This window comes from Neolamprologus brichardi, chromosome 11 (assembly GCF_056152115.1).
Source record: "Neolamprologus brichardi isolate AB-2024 chromosome 11, ASM5615211v1, whole genome shotgun sequence".
Classification (NCBI taxonomy): domain Eukaryota; kingdom Metazoa; phylum Chordata; class Actinopteri; order Cichliformes; family Cichlidae; genus Neolamprologus; species Neolamprologus brichardi.
Genome location: NC_142114.1, coordinates 12275442 through 12295999, shown reverse-complemented (window position 1 = coordinate 12295999; position 20558 = coordinate 12275442). Strand labels below are relative to the sequence as shown.

General features: G+C 39.4%; 2 protein-coding genes across 2 annotated transcripts; both read right to left on the bottom strand.

The window, feature by feature from the left end:
• Nucleotides 1–8108: 8108 nt before the first annotated feature.
• Nucleotides 8109–10185, bottom strand: has1 (hyaluronan synthase 1). The gene is made up of 4 exons (XM_006794763.1): nucleotides 9490–10185; nucleotides 9167–9392; nucleotides 8919–9051; nucleotides 8109–8784 (listed from the first exon to the last, which is right to left on the bottom strand). Exons 1-4 carry the CDS (start codon nucleotides 10183–10185, stop codon nucleotides 8109–8111), a joined length of 1731 nt encoding a protein of 576 aa, XP_006794826.1.
• A 3549-nt stretch (nucleotides 10186–13734) lies between these two features.
• Nucleotides 13735–14997, bottom strand: LOC102795480 (trypsin-3-like). Its single transcript, XM_006794764.3, has 5 exons — nucleotides 14936–14997; nucleotides 14616–14769; nucleotides 14253–14515; nucleotides 14015–14151; nucleotides 13735–13935 (listed from the first exon to the last, which is right to left on the bottom strand). Exons 1-5 carry the CDS (start codon nucleotides 14973–14975, stop codon nucleotides 13786–13788), a joined length of 744 nt encoding a protein of 247 aa, XP_006794827.1. The 5' UTR covers nucleotides 14976–14997; the 3' UTR covers nucleotides 13735–13785.
• Nucleotides 14998–20558: the final 5561 nt, after the last annotated feature.

Below are 20558 nucleotides of genomic sequence, written 5' to 3'. Positions count from 1 at the left end.
GTGACTTTGAATATTTGAGGATTTATGTTTACATTGCACTCATAATAATACTCAGAAACAAAAAGGCTATCTTATTTGAAATTTATCATCACTTTGTAAATAAGTAAATAAGCTATTACATAGAAGTGTTTTTTTTTTCTCCAGCTGACCTTTGGCAAATATAATTACTTAACCATTAGCTTGTTGCAATTTGCTGCCTTTGGCATATTTGTATGCACCGTATCACTGGTAGATATGGATTAATTTTGATGATGACAATAACTTTGGTTACAGACAGATACAACAGAAGAAGCACATAAAACATTTTAGAGAAAAAGAAGAAACAAATGATAGTGAAAGCATTTTAATTTAATAAGCACCCTGGAATTAAGGAAAAAGACTTTCTGCTTTTTACATTTTAATTGGGGACTGTATTAAAGATTTTTATAATCTCTCCTGTTTGCATTGCAATATTCATTTATTTAAGATCCAAGCTTTATTGTAGAGTAGCCTAATATTCCCTTCTTACATTGTAATTACACATTATTTTTGAAATACAAGCGTGATACACTTTAGCTGAATTTACAGAAGAAGAGATAGGTTCCAAAGGGAAGAGCTCTGGCAAGCCCTCTCAGTGAGAAAGGTTGAAGGTGTATATGTCATACCTTAAAACAAAACTGAATTGAAACAGAGTCATAGCAAGGAAATTTGAAGGTATTTTAACATAAAGTTGCCTGTGTGTATGTGTGTGTGTCCTTGTTGTTTGGCATCCATTTTTATCCTCAGCAATGAAAAGTTGATGTTGCTGGTGTAGCTGGTGAATACTTCTGTTCATTTTGTTTCCTTTGTCTTTGCAAACTTATTTTGGTTTGAAGCTTATGTCATCAGCATTGTCCCTCCTAAATAAAGCTACCTGTAAAGAAAATAATTTTTCCCAGATGGCTCCATTGCCGTCTTAAAGCAACCATCCCATTTATCCAGGCTTGAGGCTGAGGCTGATTTTGTCTCATCCCAGTCTTGAACCAGGAATATTTTCCATATAAGCCAAATATACTGCACCCTTTCTATCTCTCTCTATAGAACTAAATTACCAAGGCATCCTCCAGTCTGTGCCTTAATGAATTAAGCAATTACAATAAAAGTTAGAATCTTTTTAATCTAGTTAAAAATACACAAGGTAGTCTTTACATGCAAAAATTACTTACAGTAAAATTTGTGTCTGCTTTCTCTTCTAAAACTATATTTTGGTTTCTTCTTTCTTTTAAAACTTCCTGTTGAAGTCTCTCTGTTTTGCTGTTTTTTAACAAAGGGGTAGCAACAATTTTATATACTAAAAGGTTAATTTAACTGTTGTTTGACAGAAGGAAATGTCTGGCTCTAACCAGTTGGGCCATGAATCCAAACCTTCACAGTGGAGCTGGGACTAACTTTCTGGCAAACTGATATACAACTGTACCTTCCCAAAGGATATTTCATTATCTATCCATATTCTTCCGGTTATTCAAATCAGGTCGAGCTGGAGCATATCCCAGCTGCCACAGGAGGAAGCTGAAACACACCGTGAGAGAACGTGCTCCACAGAAAGGCCACAGCCAGATGGTGGATTCAAACCCGGGACCTTTTGCTGTGTAGCAATCACTGTGCTGTCTTACTTCATCAGAACTTTGTTAGTCTTTCGTTTGCTTGTTTTTTGATGATCCAGCGTGACAAATGACTCTAAAGACCTCAGACTAGTCATTACACTGTTTGTGTCATCATGAAAAAGAGGCTTTTTAAAAAAATTCACTGCTCCAGTAACTTGAAAAAGTTTTAGGAACAATTGTGGGCACTCATTGGTGTTTCATGGTATGCTGCTTCAAACGATGTGTTTTTGCGTAGTTTCCAGTACGTGACGGCTGCTCCACCAGCATGAGTATGCGCACTGCATGTTGACAGATTAAAGCTGTCTCTGCAGATGGGGAAACACCCTCGGTTTAATTTGTTCATATACTGTGAGCCAGAAATAACTAAATGAGCTAACAGAGTTGTCCATTCTTGTTCAAAATAACGGTTCTTTTCTCCCAGCCCATCTAATTTTTGTTTTCTTTCTTTTTTCCTTTTTTTTTTTAAACAGGAAAGACTAGTATGGTAAAGAACTGGAGGCAATCGAGTTAATGTGGAAAATATTACAATGGTAATTGCAAGTACAAGCCACACCAAACAAAAACATAAAAACCAATTTCTGGGTGTTTATCATCTTATTGTAGTAAGGAAAGTAATCATGTTGTAACAATGAAACATAACATTAATCAACATTATATCAGTGTACCTGCTATATATATTACTGATGTCATTCACATCAGTCCCTTTCCTGATTTTCTGTACAAACCTTGTATGGATTATACGATTTCAGCGTATCAGCCACGTTGGAGGTTACACTAATCATGATCACCATGCTGGTTTTCAGAGCTACAGCAGTGGTGAGAAAGGTTGGTGGGACAGCTTCCTCTAAAGCAACGTGAGCTGCTCAGATGGAATGAGACCAGGGGGTGAAACGCGACTTATGGCTCAGACAGACGGGAGGGAAGCTGAGACAGGGTGGGGGCAGACAAGTTAATTAAAAACAGACGTGAAGGGAAGTGATGTTTGGCTTCGTCATGCTTCTACATTTCTTTCTCTCCTTCTCCTTTCTCTGACTCATTAAAACTCCAGCTAAATGAAAAGTGATTTCCTCCAATAAATCACCTCACAGCTCTAATTCCCACATTGGCTGGAGACCACCATATCTTCACAAACTCTAATGACTAACGCAGTGGGATCTCTAGTCACATCTACCGAGCATGAGAAAATGCTTTAGTCTGCGACCACTGGCCCTGGATAGCATCTGCTGAAACATCCTGGCAATACACCAGGTGCGTTTCTTTGACGTCAAATCTGTGACGCAGTTTTATTCTCTCTGTGAGATAGCTTCAAATGAAACAGAAGTGGGGCGTTTAGTCTACATTACTACTACATACTATTGTCCATGATGTAAATGTTTTTTTTAATGTACAAATTGTGTGTGTTTCTGGCCTGTGTCGTGTTGTGTTTGTATACGTGCTTTTCTTCTGCTGCTGTTACAACCAAATTTCCCTTTGTGGGACAATTAAAGGATTATTCTATTCTATTCTACATGTGGTTTTTTATTTTTTAAGTTGACCAGACTTTCATTGCTATTCATTAGTGATGTCCTTGCCCTCCTTATGTGCTCTGTGCACCATGATGTCAAAATCAGGCCCTATTCGTAACGACACAGAGCTGATTTTTATCTCATGATTTATCGAGTGACATCCCTGAATAGCCAGTCGGTGGCAAGCAGTCCATTGACATCACATTTTAAGATTGTCTTCAATCACTTTGAACCCCAGCTGTGTACATACTAAAAAAAAAAGTAGGTATCTAATAGGTATCTAATAGAAAGCACTAAGAATCAAGTTGAGCTGTGCCAAGCTGACCTGAGTAGGTACTAGTGGAAAAGGGCTATTAGATAAAAATGAATCCTAGCTTACCAGTTCTCCCTGGTTGCTTAGCACGTGTTTCAGATGTTACTGTTCAATTCACTGCCTGCCTGCCCTTCAGCATGACTTACGGGAGGTTAGAATCCAAGATGTATAAAATAAAAGTATGATCTCTAGGCAGAGCTACACTGTAATTTGTCTTCTTCATTAATGCTGGAATCAAGAGCAGACTGGATGCTATAGGGACTAAGTGGTAAATAACAGCTCAGTTAGCATACTAACTTTAATTTTTTGTTTATCTATTTTGTTTAATATACAAAGCAACACAGAGACTGTCTCTATTACTATATCTTCCCAGTGAGTTCACTTTTGAATGTTTTCTGCTAAAAACCTTACAAATTGTTTCTTTCACAAAAGCAGCTCTTCTCTGAGAATTAATAATACAACATAGGACATCATCTTTTTACAAAGATTCAACGTCCAAAAATGTTGTTTTGTGGAGATAATATTGCCAGAGAAAATAATATTGAGTATCTGTTAAGCTTAAACTACATGCTTCCTCCCACATTGCCCTGTGCATTTCTTATCAGGGGCTTTCCAGTCTAATCACTCACACAGGCAATGAGGGGGTCACTTTTGATTTATTTTTTCCTCCTGCCTTTCAGATGGTGACAGAGATTTGTCAGTGAGCACCTTCTTTTAATCACTTCAAAGTGAAACTACGTAATGTGGTGTTGCCCCAAGTTCTCTGTTACAAATCTTTCTTATTATGTTGCTCTATTTATTATGATAAATTTGTTCATGTAGTTAGTAATAATATGAAAAATCAACTGGTTCTTGGTCAAATACAACCTCTTGCATTAAATATCCAGAATAAACACAGGTTTTGCATGTGTCACTGTGTACATGAGCGGTTGAGTAAAGAGAATCCCACTTATCCACACCCACCGTCAGAATGCACAGAGTGATAAAGGTACACCTGATATTACCAATGCTATTTGTGTGTTCATATGTCAATAGCGTTTTCATATTTGTACAAGGAGAAACACCTACCTTTATGATGTTTCTCTTCTACTAAACACAAAGAATCGCGTGTTTACTTCATCCCAAGTGTTGATCATCAATAGGATAATTCCCCAGTTCAGAACTGAGTGACAGGTCACAATCCTCATGTTCTTTAAAAAGAATAAACAGGTACTGTATCCCACCCTGAATGTTATGTAAAACAAGTCATCTGTCAATATGTCAGTTTGACTGAATTATATAACTTGAGAATGAATTTCTCAAGTTATATAATTCTTGAAATGCTGGAATCGAGAGTAGACTGGATACTATAGGGACTAAGTGGTATTGAGCAATGTTTCTGCTTTGTAAATAAACAGATATAATGCCATAAAGTTATCCATCCATCTGTCCTTCAAAAATTAGCAGGGCTGGAGCCTGTGCAAGCTAATGGGTGAGGAGCAGGTCACACTCTTACAAACTGCTACTAAGCACAATGTCTTAAAAAACAAAAACAAAAAAATGGTTTTATAATACCATTTGAAAAGAATATTGACTTATTTTAACATTTTAAGCCCCATGAATAAACATTTTGTTATTTTCATATGGGATATATGTTTAGCAATAAAGCATTTCTATCTAACTTTACCACTAAAATTTACAATGTCATGCAAATATAGCTTCCCTTCCTTTGAGGATGTTTTCCAGTAATAAAGCCTGTAATGTCATTCATACTTTATCACAGCTACACACCTTTTGTTTAATCCGTTATAATGAGTTTCACCTCTGATTTGGTGTTTACGTCAGTGTTTATGGTGCTGTGCAAAGGTCTTGAGCCACCCTTCATTTCTTAATATTTGAAAAATAGGTGCAGAGATTAATTAAACTGCACTTTGAGTTGTTTTTCTCATCTACGTTCACTACATCTAATCCTTGCATCTTACTGACACACCTGTTTCACTCTCCAGCTCCATTTCTCTGCCTAGCCATCTGATACAAGCCCTGTTCTCCTTCCTCAGTTTCCAGCCTCACAAACAACTCACTATAAGCCTTTCTTTTTTTTGTTACCTCTCTCTTTCCCATACACTTAGCCTTCCAGTACTTTGCCTCTCCCACTTTTTCTTTGAATACTTTCCTGTACTTCCTGTCCTTTTTCCTCTGTTCAGAGTTTACACCAAACACCTTCTTGCAACAACACTACAGCTGTACTTTTCCAGCTATTTATAGTAACTCTTTCCTACCACACAGACCCTGTCCCAACTTCTCCCTGAACCCTGTGCAACATTTTTCCTTATTCTTCCTTATTTAACTTCCATGTTTTTATCTTTGTCAGTCGCTTCCTTTTCATGAATTCCAGAGTGATCCTACAGACCACCAACAAACAAAAATGGTCATGAACAGGACTAGACCACAAATGAATTTAAAATAAAGTAGCCAGTGTCCAAAGAAAAGCACTGAAATACCTTCAGAAAACCTGGAGACCTACTGCTTAAGACCACTTTAAAAATTACAGTAAAGACTGTCTCCTTGGAAGCAAAATATAAAGAAACAAGGGGTGTTTCCAGACTTGTAGTGTACACTGCTAATCTAATTTCCAGTCCAGGAATAGTCACCATAATAATCTGTTAATATGTGAAAATATATATATACTACCTAGCCATATGTGGAAAAACTTTTGTTTGGTTTATATTCCTAAATGTACTTTGCACCATAATCTATCACTGTGTGAATGACTGATTTTCGTCCCCTATAGTCGCACCCATAATTCATGCATTTCCAGCACAGACATTTGAAGACTTGGTTTCGTGCTTTGTGAATTATGTGGGAATGTTAGAAATGTTCTTGTGTTATGTAACTTTGTGTCCACTTTTCTTTCATTTACCAAGTCAGCATTTCCATAGTTTTCCATTGGTAACATGATTTGACCAGAGACAAAAGTGTCCATGATAAAACAAATTTATTTCGTCATTTCTTTTTCACATTTTCCTAAAAATTCCACCATTACAAACAATTGCTAAGATGATTCATAAAAATACATATGTTTTCTCAAATTTTCTCTCCAACAAAGCATTGAATAAAGTGCACTGTACAAAATACATCCCTACTTCACTTTTCTTGATACAGCAAACAATGTGATACATTATTTAAGTCCTTCTTGATTCATGTCGCAGTAATTTAAGAGTTTTCTGCTTGTTTTAATTTCATACTGCAGTATATTGTAACATTTATTTTCAAGTAAGCTTGCAGTGCTGCAGAAAGTTGCATCCAGGATCCAGTGCAATGACACCAACAATGCTGTAGAAAGCTTACACACCTTTGAACTTGTTGTGTTGGTAAAATTAAAATTAAATTAAATTATCAATATAGACATACACAAACATTTTTAAAAAAACACAATTCTGATAAATAAATATTATGCAAACGCATCTCCTCCATTAACCTCAAAGAAAACCTCAGACAACAAAACATCTCAGTGAAATTTAAAAAAAGAATACACAACACCATCTTCATATAAAAAATTGTTTGTCTCTATATACAGATTTTTAATATTTTATTATTTTCACTCTAATTTGCATGTTTTTCACTGATTCATTATTGACTATGTCTATTCTTTTTCTGCAAAAGTTGATTCGGTTCATCTGGACGTAGCGTCTTCAGTGGGAGAAACGTTTCGTCCCTCATCCAAGAGACTTCTTCAGTCTCAGCTGACTGCAGGTTTCCCCAATCTTAGAAACAATACTGTTCTTCTTCTTTTTTGACTCTCAAAAGAGTTTTCAGTTTATTTCTTTAGCAGCGTTGTAGAACATCCCTGTCCTTCAGTAATGTGACACAAAATAAATACACATAGTGAGGTTTGAATTTGAATAAATTACTTTTGCTCTTCAGACTTAAGCTGAACATACACTGTGTGATTTTTGGCCCCATTCTGAGACGATTTTTCAGTCGTACGACCATTTTGGGGATCAGCCCAATTTTATTTTTAATTGTGTGTCGTACATCATGTAGTAAACAAAAAGCGATTAACACCACTAACACGACCATCTCCCGATCAGCAATCGTATGGTCACAAGAAAAGCAAACCTGTCGCGCCTTGTGAGGGTATTGCACTGTTGAAGCAGTGCCACGAGTGGATTTCACGCAACCTCTCACACTCCGCACGCGCAAACACAGAAATGGAAGTGAGAATGACAGAGTAGCATGGCAGTAGAGCGTGTGATCTGGACACAAGCAATGGATGCCCAACTTTGACACAACGACCGAGACTGTCCAAGCCGGGGCTCGAACCGGCAACCTTTCGATTACAAGACAACCTGCAAACTCTTGAGCCACGATCGCCCCAAATTGGATGGACATAGTTGGATGGACATTGCTGCTCAATTGCAGCAGCCTGGTCAATGTTGTCATTAGCAGTTTAGAAAAGTTGATGGTGGTGTATGTGTCTGTGTGACTGAAAGACAGAGAGCGAGAGACAGACTTTGTGTTATAAGCTTCATGTTATCACTTCATGTTATGGACGCACAGTGTGAGCACTCAGGTCGCATCACAGCATCGGGCCTTATAGTGTGAGACCCTGCATCGTGACCTACAAACTTCTAACCCCTGCGACTCAGTTTGAGCAGGAGCTGAATAACACACAGTGTATGCCCAGCTTTATACGTTCACTTTGTAACTTCCAGAACGCTTTCTACATGCTCTGTGGAACCACACAAAATAGAGGAACATCATAAGAACCCAGTAGCATACGTAGGCTACACAGCCATAAATAAGAAATCTAGTTTCCATTTTTTTAGCCTCAGTTGACCAGTCCTCTTTGCTCTCTTTGTAGATGGTGTAACCGAGTCCACTTAATAAAATGGCAGCCCACACCGACAGGGGAAGGAGTGGAATGTAGTTACCAACAATTTTACGCCTGCCCGATGTTCCCCAGCTGCTTTTGTTCATCGTGAGAATGGCAAAGTACTTAGCAGGCAGCAAACTGGTCATGTAGAGAGCTGAGTAAAGTGACATAAACACCATCACCATGTTTCTCCGCAGGATGCAGGCGTAGGCTGCTTTCACCAGCCCGATAAGCTGGATGCAGCACAGAACCCAGAGGATGTCCCACAGAGTGCCTGTCCAAAACAGCTGGATTATGGTGGCTGTGACAAAGAAGGGGAAAATACCTGACACGATGGACTCATAGGTCATCCAGAGATGGTGCTTATGCCACCACATTGCATTGTAGAGCCACTCCCGGAAGTAAGATTTTGTCCAGCGAGTCTGTTGGTTGAGCCAGCGAAGGAACTGAGCGGGTGTTTCTGTGTAGCATTTTGAGCGAGCAGTGTATCTGAAGAAAGGGGGTAAAAAAAATAGACCTTTAGAACCGGCTTGTTTGATGTTGTAGGATCATTATTGTAGCTACTGAGCTTTGTTGAGTCCTATTGTGTAATTTCTGTGCCTAATAATATCTAGAAAACATACTTAGTGGCATAGCCCATGCTCAGCATACGGTTGGTGAGATGCCTGTCATCACCAAATGTACAATGAGTTCCCAGAAACGTCTGATTGTACCACGATTCCAGAAACTGCTGAAGGATATCATTTCTATACAGACCTGCATGAACAAGTACAAGAAATGACAAATTCAAAAGATGTTGGTTACAATGAGTTACATCAATGCTTTTAAGCCTTTAATATAATACTATTTAGCTAGAAAAGAGTTCCCTTACCTAAAGGGCCACTAATGCAGGACACACAGTTGAAGAAGGACTGGCAGGACCTTTCGATGTTGAAAGCCATCCAGTACCTGAGACTGCTCATGAAGCTGATGTAAGAGTCTTTAAGGTTGAGGATCATCACATCCCCTCCTACAGCCCCATATTTGGGATTACTCTCCAATACCTTGCACAATTCCACCGTGGCCAAAGGGTCCAGCTTTGTATCTGAATCACACACCTGAGAAATGAGACATAACGTCATTGAAAATTGGAAACATTTCATTTTTATTTTCATAAAAATACAAGAAAGAAAACACTTAAGTAAATGTAGATACCTGTATGTAATCAACCGATGACCCCAGGGCTTTAAATGCTGTGTACATCACCTCCCGCTTGCCTCCCCACTTCTGCATGATGCACACACATCTCTTGGTCTGGATCAGGCGCTCTACTTCTTTTCTCTGTGGATCCTCTCCTACCACATAATCAGCACCCCCTTCAATGCCCATTGCTGAGCCATTTTCTTCATCATGTTGGACCTGGGTGGGATCCCAGGTATGATAGTTGTTATTCCATACATAGTAGCCCGGATCCTGGTCTGCAAACACCTCTTTGAACATGTCCATCATATACTGGTCATCATCTGAATTCCCATCTATCACCATGATGATGCGCAGCAGCTCAGGGGGATACTTGAGGGCCCTGACTGAGTTCAAGCACTCTCTGAGATAAACAGGGTCCTCTTGGTAAGCCGATATAGTAAAACCGATTGTTTTGGTATAGGAGCATGGTTTTGTTCGAGATTTCATTCGCTGGTGCTCAACAAAGGCAAAAAAGCTCTGGACCAACACATGGAGTGAGAGTAGGAGTCCATAAATGCCAAAGGAGATGATTCCATACATGGACGACACCAGCTGATAGCCCTGAACGTAGGCCCACACCATCACACCCAGGACGGCCAAAGCAAAGACAAAAGTGAGGATGGCGCGGATTATTGAACCCAGCTTCTTCAATAAAGGTTTTAGCTCCATTTATTTCACCTAAGGAGACACAGACAACACATATCAGTAAAACTTTAAATACAGCCAAGGAAGTCAGTCAAAATGTCAACACATTGCAGTGAAAGATGTTTTCTGTTTAGCAGCACATGACAAAAATCGGTTAAAGACTGAAACTTTTCTGAGCAGATCTTTTTGTCATAGCTTTAAATTTATCCATTGGAATATACACAGACACTCAAACTGGGAGAAAAAGAATTCAGTGAAAACAACTGTTTTATGCAAAACGTTTGTGGGACTCATTACCAATCTAGTCAGTCAGGGGGGAAATACACCACAGAATTTATCTATAATTGCACCGTATTAACCAGTGATCAAGTTATCATGGCTGATAACCCTAGAAGGTGTTGTCGCAAGAACTGTGCCCTATTGTGCAAAAGCATACGGAAAAAAGTGATACAATAAATATATGTATATAGAAATAACAATTTGCTGAAGTAACTGATCATAATTTCTGTTTAATTTTGGTGTATCTAATTCTATTTTATATATAAAACTTTCAATATAGGATAATACTATATACTATTATTATACCCCTTAAGTCGAATGTTATTGTAGTTTCCAAGCAAAAACAAATAATAATAATAATAATAATAATAATAATAATAATGATGATAATAATAATAATAATAATAATAATAAATTTTGGCCATGCATGAATAGGCTAAAACAATTTATAATAATAAGAGCATGAATAAAAATAATGAAACCACATATTTTTAACCCTACCTGATGTTAACACTGGCTTCATGTAGAATTATGTGATATCCACCCGGAGTTCTCCTTGTCTCAGAACTTGGTTTGAAATGCATGAGTTTTAAAGTGTACTCGTTTTAGGAGAAGAGGGGGACCTCCTATTTTTTCACGCTCACGCAACCTCGCTGAGTCAGTCGTGCGTCAGGAGCAAGGCGGTGGTCCATTTAACGTGAGGGCATCACTGTGCAGATTGCATACAGCTGTTTTGTTTTCTTTCTTTACCATGGAGATATGTAGAGAGTGACCTCCGACCATGCTGCCGTTTGCTGTAAAGAAGGGAGTTCACAGATGCTCTGCGGAGCAAAGAACCGACGTTTGGTCGCGGAGTTCCGAACATTATTTATCTGTTTATAATTGTTGTTGTTTTTTAAAAATATATATTTAACTCTTTTTTATTGTTAATGTGTTATAAGTGTAATCCAAAATGTCATAAATCTAATGTATGAAAAATCGCTAGCCGTTTTATTATTGGTGACAATCAACATATAAATGTAATCAGTCAAAGCCTATCAATGAGACCGATCTTAACTTCAGTTACAATGACAATTCATCTTACAATGATCTGCAGCTTGCAGATATAAGCTTTCCATCCACTAACAGTGTAAAAACCATATCAGGCTGTTCGTAGCTGTAAGTATTGAAGCTGAAAATCCTTTTTATGTTTTTATGTTTTACAGAAGCTGTTGTTACCGTGTGTGCAGCATTTTCGCTCATTTAAGGGTTTGTTCACAGTTAGATGTTGCCCTCTTGTGGCTCTTTTCTGAAACTCCACACGTCAAGTTAAAAAAAAGGGTTGAGGCTGTGATTTAAAAAAAAAATGTATATGATACCAGTTACATTGCGCTATGTTTTCATATTAAAAGAACCTAAAATACTAAAAAAATAAAATAAAACAAACAAAGAAAAGAAAACAGCAATTTTGGTAAATGCTGCTGGCTCTCACTCCTCTGTGTGTGTGTGTGTGTGTGTGTGCGTGTGTGTGTGTGTGTGTGTGTGTGTGTGTGTGTGTGTGCGCGCGCGCGCGCGCGAGTGTAGTGCTGGTGTCACAACTGAAAACAGTCTGCCCTCTCTGAAGAAGAAAACTCTCCCAGATGATTTACTCCACAGCTGCCTACAACTCTTGATTTAAACATGATCACATCCCTGGAGAGTTTCTTTAAGGGAACTCTGTTGACCACTCATGATGGTCCACACCCTCTGAGCTGGCTGTAGCCATCAACATGCCCAAATAGCAGCCACGGGGACGTTGATGTCACGCAGGGAGCCCATGCGTGCTTAGGGCTGGTGAACAGGCTTCACTTAATGGTTATGTTTTTGAATCTTTCCAACAATGTGCTGCAGATTTATTGGTTCAAACAGAAACTTCTTCAAACAATGCTCCTGATTTAAACTTCTCCTAAAGTCCAGCTGTATATGGCATGACTTGTGTGCCAGTGTCTCATATGATACTGATTTATCATGTCAGTGTATACATTAAGCTGTGCTTTTATGGGTTTGTCAGTTCAATTTATCATTTCTATTAAATGTTTTTGTTATTATATGTTAAGATGCACACATTTAGTGTTCATAAAAGCTTTTCACATGTTACTTTTATTCCACTCAGCTCCTCAGTTTTTTCCTTTGCTTCCCATCCCTTTTCATAACAGAGCTTATTTGAAAAGATCATGGCTAAACTGGTGGTTTCTTCTATCATATGCCTGACTAATCCTTACAGTTACTGATGGTTAAACTGCATTAGTTTGTGGCCACATCAAGAATGTGTCCTCTAAAGCGCACTGCAGGAGGATGAAGATGCTTTTACCAACCTGCCATAACCTCTAAGTAGCTCATAAACATGGTTTCTGGAATTCCAGATGGATTCAAAACACAGACAGCTGTGTTGCCAGAATAAACATGTCGACCAGGATCATGTTTTCTAAAAAACATGCCAGCCCCCACATGCCATACACCGTTTGTTTTTTCGGGGGGTAGTTGTAGGGAGGCTACGAGGAGGATAAAAGTCCTCAGAAACCTTGTTAGGTCCCGGTCTTTATGTGGTGGTCAAGCAAGTGCCTGGTGACTCACTCAGCTGCTCTGCGCCACACCCAGGAAACCGAAATCCACTTAAATCATTTCAGGATTTTCTAATCGAGCATTCCCATGTGTGCACCTGATGCTGTGCTGCTGTGACAGATGCTTACTTCTTTAGTTGATAGCTTAACATTAACGCTAAACCGATACATCATGAAACTGACTGTACCACATTTGCAGCAGCACTCTACTATAATCAGTGATTATGGAGAGTCGCCCTATGTGCAACATGCTTTACAGTTTCAACCCACGGAGAGGAGTGTGGCAGCGTATTTTGCTCTTTGTGATTTATTGTTGCCTGACTTTAAGTGCTCGGTTTGCTTCTTAACTACTAAGACATCCCTGAGCATGAAACTTGTATGCCTATTCATTGTAAAGCCATTTTGAGTCGGGGCTTGTAACTGCAAATGCTGTGGCGGCATGTGAGGCTGCTAGATGTGTCACACGCTGCATAAAATTCCTGCGTGACATCTTGATTTACGGTCTTACATACTAAAGTTTGAATTACACACAAGTGGGCTTTTCAAAGCCAAATACTTTGGACACACTTGTTTTAGCACATTGGCTGTCACTGCTAGGTAAGGTCTAAAAGAGAACTCGTATGTGTGGGAAAATATTAAGCACAAGGCAGACACGTGTTCTCTTTTTAGAAACTTCAAATGACGCACAAACAGACATGTATGTACACACCACACATCATGTAGATGACTTTACTGAAGTTAACCAGCTGGCATGAATCTTTTCTGTTCATCCAGATGCCATTGTGTTCTTAATCCAGGAAACATAATTGCAAACTTTTGTGTACACCCCAGGCTTGTTCCTCTGTGCACAGCCGTGCCCCCATGACACAACTCCCTGGAGCTCTCCGTCGCACATCAATGGGCCCCCTGAGTCACCCTGGAGTTAAAAGAAATGATTTTTCAGTGGTTCAACCTTTTTTATCACGGTGCATAAACATTTCCTGTTTTGATCTTACCTGGCAGGAGTCCTTCCCTCCCTCCAGATATCCAGCACAGATCATGTTTTCAGTAATTTGGAAAGGATATGCGTTAAAGCAGGTGTCATCACTCAGGAGAGGGACCTCCAGGCACTGCAGCTTATCTGGGTATCTTGCTGCAAAGACACAAACAGATCAATATCTTTAAAAATACCTGAGTTGACTGCCTGTTCAAGCAATCTAACACAGATAGGCCGTATAGCACAGTTTAACTTACAGCCCTCATCGCTGGGACGAAGATTCCCCCATCCTGAGACCTGGCACACTGTCCCCTCACTGGCACACCTTGAAGGAAGCACAGCAGGACGCACGTAGCTGCTCAGAGCGGCAGGTCGACTCAGTTTGATCAGCATGATGTCGCTGTCCTGTGTACGGGAATCGTAGTCAGGGTGGCGAATAAACTCAGCAGACATGATGTGCTGTTCAGTCCCGTCAGGTTCCCAGATGTTGTGTTCCCCCAGACGAATTTCTAGATTTGAGCTGAAAGAACAAAGCCCACTTTGAGAGTTTGTCACACCCGACTTCATTTTAAACTTTAAAGCTGCTTGGATTCAGGCTTGATGGTGATTGTGTGCCTTACCTTGGTTTGCAGTGTGCAGCAGAGAGCACCCACTCATCAGAGATAAGAACCCCCCCACAGAAGTTGTACCCAGTGAAGAGCGACACTTGGTAGGGCACAGAGTTCTTGGGGCACTCATATCCTCCAACAATCTTGTCATTTCCTTCCAGCGCAACTGTAGAGTAAAAAATACAATTAAATAAGTGGCAAAATCAGAAAATTATTTTATCAGTGAATCGGCATCCTATCCTTAAGTGGTTAGGATAGGATGCCGATTCACTGATAAAATAATTTTGGCACTTGAGTGTTCGTCATTTGAATCTATAAATGAGATTTTATACCTGCCCCTCCAGAGAGAATCAGGAGAAGGAAAAGCTTCATGCCTTCTGTTTTTCTCACTGGCAGATCAATGTACCCTAATTCTCCTGGTTTCAGGTATTTCAGTCCCTCTTATCTGTCTTTTCTCAAGGCCACCAGAGGCACGCCTCAGACACTAAACAGGTGTTACATTTCCCCAGTGATACTGTACTTGAAGTACACTATATAGGAGAAAAAAACAGCAGTTCAATAACAAGTTAGAACATAGCTTGGATTAGGAAACAATGTGAGTGCTACACTTTACAGTCTACATTCTTGTTTATTTCATTTGTGCTGCATTACGTGAGCATGTTTAAAGCTCACTTTTGCCTAAATACATTTTCTTCACAGAACAGTCATGTGACATTATACTTTTTATTGCAGGTTTATCATAAAATTGAATACTTTACATGACATGCACTGCCTTCAAGTGACCCACAGAGTGACGTCAATGGAAGTTATGACTGTGCATGTGGGTGAAGCTCATGTGGTTACAGATGCTCACGTACCATTTTTCAGCACAAAGACAGCAAAAAATGCATTTAAAGAGAACTAAGGTGGCAATATTTAACCTATAAATGGTAGCCTTTTTCATTTAAGGTAGAATAAGAAAGTTGTTGCCTGGAGATGAGTGTCAGGAGTGATTTGTGACTGAATGACAGCAGCAAGAGAGAAAGGGAAGGTTTACAAGATGGTAGTGATATTAGTAGTGGTATTGCATCTAAGGATAATAGCTGCATATAGGACAGAAAGAACTGCATTATCCTGCTAGCAGAGTTTCAGATCTTTGCAAACATCTGGACAGACAGCACGCTAACACAAAGTTAGCAAAGCACCCATGGTGTGTAGTGCTGGTGTCACAACTGAAGAAACTGAGTGTACGCAGACGTTTCCACACTAGCATCACAGTGACAATCGCTTTGAAGTCTCTTTGAGCTGCTTTTCAACTTTGGTTGGGTTTTTTTGTCAGCTTTGTGGTCACACATAGACCCCCAATAAAGATCAAAGGTGTGTCCTCATTAGAAAACAGATTTGTGTTTTGTTTGTGGGACTGGTTATTATGTTACAATGCATTTCAGGTCATGTTACAGAATACAGAAGGTAAAAGTAATCTAATAGGTAGTGTAACAAGTAACTTTCTCTGGGGAGCAATTAAGCAACAAACTCCATTACTTTTAAGAGAAGTATAAGGAATGTGTAATACACAACTTTTATTGAATGATGATAAAACCCCACTTCACTAATTCAATACCCCAATGTTGGTAGTGAAGGAGGACATGCAGAAGGTTGGTGGACAGAGAAAGATTCTAGCGATCGGGTGTAATGTGGGCGGATGGCCCCTAAAGGGAAAAAGGAAGAAGAACAAGTAGAAGAAGGACTGAAATGTCACCTTTTGACCTTGAAAGTATTCCTTTCATTGGTTCTTTTTAGTAATATATACTAACACAGCAAATTACAGAAGTAAATCTAGAAAATGTAAAGTAATCCTGTCTTGAAACTGTACAGAGTAGAATTTTCTGGCACAACTTCACGTACTTCCATCAAGAGACACAACTACAAGTGCTGCTGGAGTATTAAGCTCTTGATACACAGTCTGTCTGGTACCTTGGGAAATCAGTAAATCATTTTAATCTGTCCAGTTTAAAATATTAAACAAAAATATTAAACCAACAATGCTAAATTATTGCTGAGTCATAATTTCCCAATAGAGATATACTGAAAAGCACAAAGCTCTGTTACTCATGTGTGAGCGTAGGTGTTTATCAGCACCAGACAGGAAAACATTGAAATGTTAGGGCCCATTTACCCAAACCCTGTGATTATACACTTAAGGTTAAAATATAACGCATTCCCATCCAGCACAGGCAAGTTCTTCACCCTGTCATTGCTATGAGACACTCGCATAGTCTGCTTCACTCCTCCTCCAACCTGTATCTTCGTTTCTTCTTTTTCTGACTGGAAACAGCTGCTTGGTTCTGCTGGTAGACTTACTGGGCTTACTCACCAAAGTCAAAAACACATCAGGCTGCTTATCTGTTCCCCGATATGAGCAGCACTTTACCTCTTCTCGGTCTAGATTTTACAAGACCTGCTGACAAATTTCATCGCAATATCAAAAGAAGTTACAACACTGCAAGACATCACAGCAACCCACAGTGGTATTTATTAGACTAAGTCGCAAAGTCGCTGATTTAACTGTTGGAAAGTTTCAAATCTGTGACAGTCTCACATATGATAGCCAGATGCCTGTTTAGTTGCACATCTGCAAGACATCATTCAGGATGTGATCAGCTGGATGAATTAAGTAATTAAGAAAGGAAAAAAAATGTTCACTGCTGCTTTCTCTGCAGCCAAAGACTGTCATTGACCTCCAGTTATTTCCAACACCGCAGCATCTGTTTTTCCACATTTGCTACCCTAACGCTTGCTTAGATTATATGGAAAGCATAAAAACTTCTATTTATTTCACCATCTGGCACTGCCTGCATAACCACTTCCGGTTCCCCTAATCCCGTTCCACTTTACCTCAAAATATTCTCAGACGGACAAGACAGAGAGCACTGTGTCAGATCTGTATGACTTATGCAGTGCCATGCTTGTTTTCTGTCAGACAGAGCTGAGGTTGAGTATTCATATTTACTAGGTCTGCTGAGGGGGACTGCGGTTTAAAGTGGGGACGAATGTAAGGAAGTGGTTTGGGTTACTGAGGTGCAGCTTTTTTCCCTGTGTGTGGTTTATTTGTGGAAAAAAAATAACATTTCCTACCCTTATGAGCAAAAACAGTTGGCACGGGTGTTGACTCAAAAAACAAAATTCCTGACCTCTCCGCACAAGTGAGATGAGGGTTTGATTTCCAGTCAGCACCGCAATAAGATCAACAAACCTTTGAGGTTGCAAGACACAGCAGATTCCCACTGTTTGTGACTTTATGGCAGTGTAATGGAGGTGTAGAAGTTTCAACACTTATGTTCCCCCGTGAAACGACTCGGGAATTTACACATTTCTTTTTAGAGTTTAGAAAAGTTGCAAGGTCACACTGTTTTGCACTGAAAAGCAAAATACTGGGTGTATTACAGTGACGCTGGAAGCTGCAGTATGTCATTAGTACTTCACTATCCCACACACAAAGGCGCACACATGCACAGACAGGGAAAGATACATGTATAAATGTACATATATGTTTGGTGTGCCTTCCAGAACAGTTGCTCACAGCTGCTGTATTAAATAATAACTCCCCCCCCCCCCCCCCCCCTTCCCCAAACTTCAACAGTGTGCATCACACTCTGCTAAATCTATATTCTCTTTAAACCTCCACTGGTTGTTCTACACACCCAAATTGGTATTTGTGTGGCATACACATAATTGCAGGTTTGGTTGGTAAATCAAGCCTTGGGCTCTGAAAGCTTCCCTCAAACTATAGCCCTGAGATAGCTATTAATATCCTCTACAGACTCTAGCAAAATGCCTTGCCTTTAAGTTCTGTAACAAAACAGCACAGCAGAAAAATGGGGAAAACACACACACATTTTTGCAGAAAAATAGTGGATGTATTGCTCAAGAGAACCGTGATAAAATTAAACGCTGTCTAGACTTCAGCTAAAACAGGCATGTACTTTAGTTTTGGAGCTGAACAGCTTAATGTCGTGTTTAAGGGAGATGAAAAGATGCAAGCAGTTTCCTGTAGCTAATGGAATGAGTTTGGTCTGAGCATCAGGTATCGTTCACTGGGGATTTTTTTTAACTTGCTAAATATTTATACACTCTGCTAGAAAAAGACAAAAAGAAAAGAAAATAGACTCATGGGTCCTCCCACACACTCAAATCAGGGTGTTGTTCTGAACACACACAGAGACTGAGAGCACATACATCTTCACATACACGCACACATGTAGTGTTTCTTCCTCCCTCTGTCCCTCCCACAACTTTCTTTCATTTCTTCCTCCCCCTCACATCTGGACTTCTGGCAGGACCCAGTTCCTGTGTGATGTGTGTACATTAGAGGGGGACCCAGTTTCTGGGTTGGGCAGGTTCTAGCAGAAGCTTGAACTGTGTGAATCTGATCGGTGCAGGAGTTAAAACTCATTGTGCTTTACTGTGAGAACAAGTTCACTTATTATAACCACCATTGTCTAGCTTGATGTTTTCCTGAATTATTAGTGTCATCAAAGTTTCTTTTGGTGCTACAAATATTTGTTTTAGAGACTGATATTTTGAGAGGGTATTTCAGGTTGATTCAGAGGATTAAAATCCACTAGCAGCCAATTTAGAAAACGGTATAGCTGCAACTTTAGAGTTAGGCCATGTGAAAGGTAAAGAGACAAAGTATTGATGCTCACACGATAAGCTCCTAAACATAAAACACAGATGTAGAAATGTGTGGATAGCAGAACAACAAAACCAAGAGTAGCGGGATCCCATGTGGGAGGAAATATGAGTATGAATTTAAACTCAGATGAACATTCCCCCCCCACCCCAAGTGAAAGGTAGGGCTTTACTCGGGGGATGTGGGACTGATTTTCATTGTCTGTGGCTAAAAGTTCCCTAGATCCACCATCTTGAACTTATTATATATATGTACTATTCAGCCCTCTTCTTCCTGAAACTTGATTAATTGGATATTATCATAATGCAGTTTGATGGTCCAGATGTGGCTGATGTAAGTATAGAAAACAAGGTAAACTGATTTAAAGAATCGAAAATGACTGTTGATGAGTTCTCAGTTCTCGAAGCTCAACAGAACACACATAAAGTGCAAAGAAGAGGAACGTGCCAGATAGATGTCATGGATGAAATTGCTCTGGATTACAGTTTAGGTTTGCTCCAGGGTAGTTGTGTGAATTCCTCTTTCTTTAAGGTATGTGATCAGGTCTAGAGTTGATTGCTGGTCCAATTTTTTTTTTGTGGCATATACACTAAATGTAAAATGCCTGAGAAATACATGGATTTCAGTGATGAGTGACCAAAAGTGTTGCATGATATCCCAGTGTGTTTAACTTGAAAATCCATCCAAAATTTACAGGTCAACAAACTGAAGTCTACTTAACAAGTAAAAGTTTGCTTATTTAATTCTAACAAGTTTACAACTGAAATATCCAAAATACTTCCAGTATCAACTTAGATTTAAAATAAATGTGTTGCTAAGACTTCCTCCAGATCTGTTTTTTTTTGTTTGTTTGTTTGTTTGCTTGTTTGTTTTTTGCGGGTTGTTATCTACAGAAGCACAACAGATACTGACAGATGCTGGAGGGCTGGAGATGCATATACCAACATGCAAAGATGTCAAATCAGTCAACAACACAGAGCAATTACACTTAACCACAAGCAAACATGAGCTCAACCCACGCAGAGAAAAACACATTACGCAGCAGGAGCCCAGGTGGGCGTATGAGAAGTCCAGGCTCCACTCCTTCTCAGGTAGTCATTTCAACAACCCACAATTTATACATTTAGTTGTTTGGTTACTCAGGGTTTTCACTTTTGGAGTTTCCCGAAGAAATATGAAGACAATTTTGGCAGACATTTGAAGAAAATCTTGCAGAGGCAGGATTTTTAGTGAAGCACTAGCGCAGTTCTTGCGGATTAGAGCATCATTTTCACTGTCGGGTT

Excerpts from the sequence above, each read along its gene's own strand:
- has1 (XM_006794763.1), bottom strand. The coding sequence starts at position 10,185 with ATGGAGCTAAAACCTTTATTGAAGAAGCTGGGTTCAATAATCCGCGCC. Across the intron at positions 9,052-9,166 it reads CTGCATTAGTGGCCCTTTAG|GTCTGTATAGAAATGATATC; the intron begins GTAAGGGAACTC and ends TTGTTCATGCAG. Across the intron at positions 8,785-8,918 it reads AGCATGGGCTATGCCACTAA|ATACACTGCTCGCTCAAAAT; the intron begins GTATGTTTTCTA and ends CCCTTTCTTCAG.
- LOC102795480 (XM_006794764.3), bottom strand. The coding sequence starts at position 14,975 with ATGAAGCTTTTCCTTCTCCTGATTCTCTCTGGAGGGGCAG. Across the intron at positions 14,516-14,615 it reads GCTGCACACTGCAAACCAAG|CTCAAATCTAGAAATTCGTC; the intron begins GTAAGGCACACA and ends TTGTTCTTTCAG. Across the intron at positions 14,152-14,252 it reads TCGTCCCAGCGATGAGGGCT|CAAGATACCCAGATAAGCTG; the intron begins GTAAGTTAAACT and ends GTGTCTTTGCAG.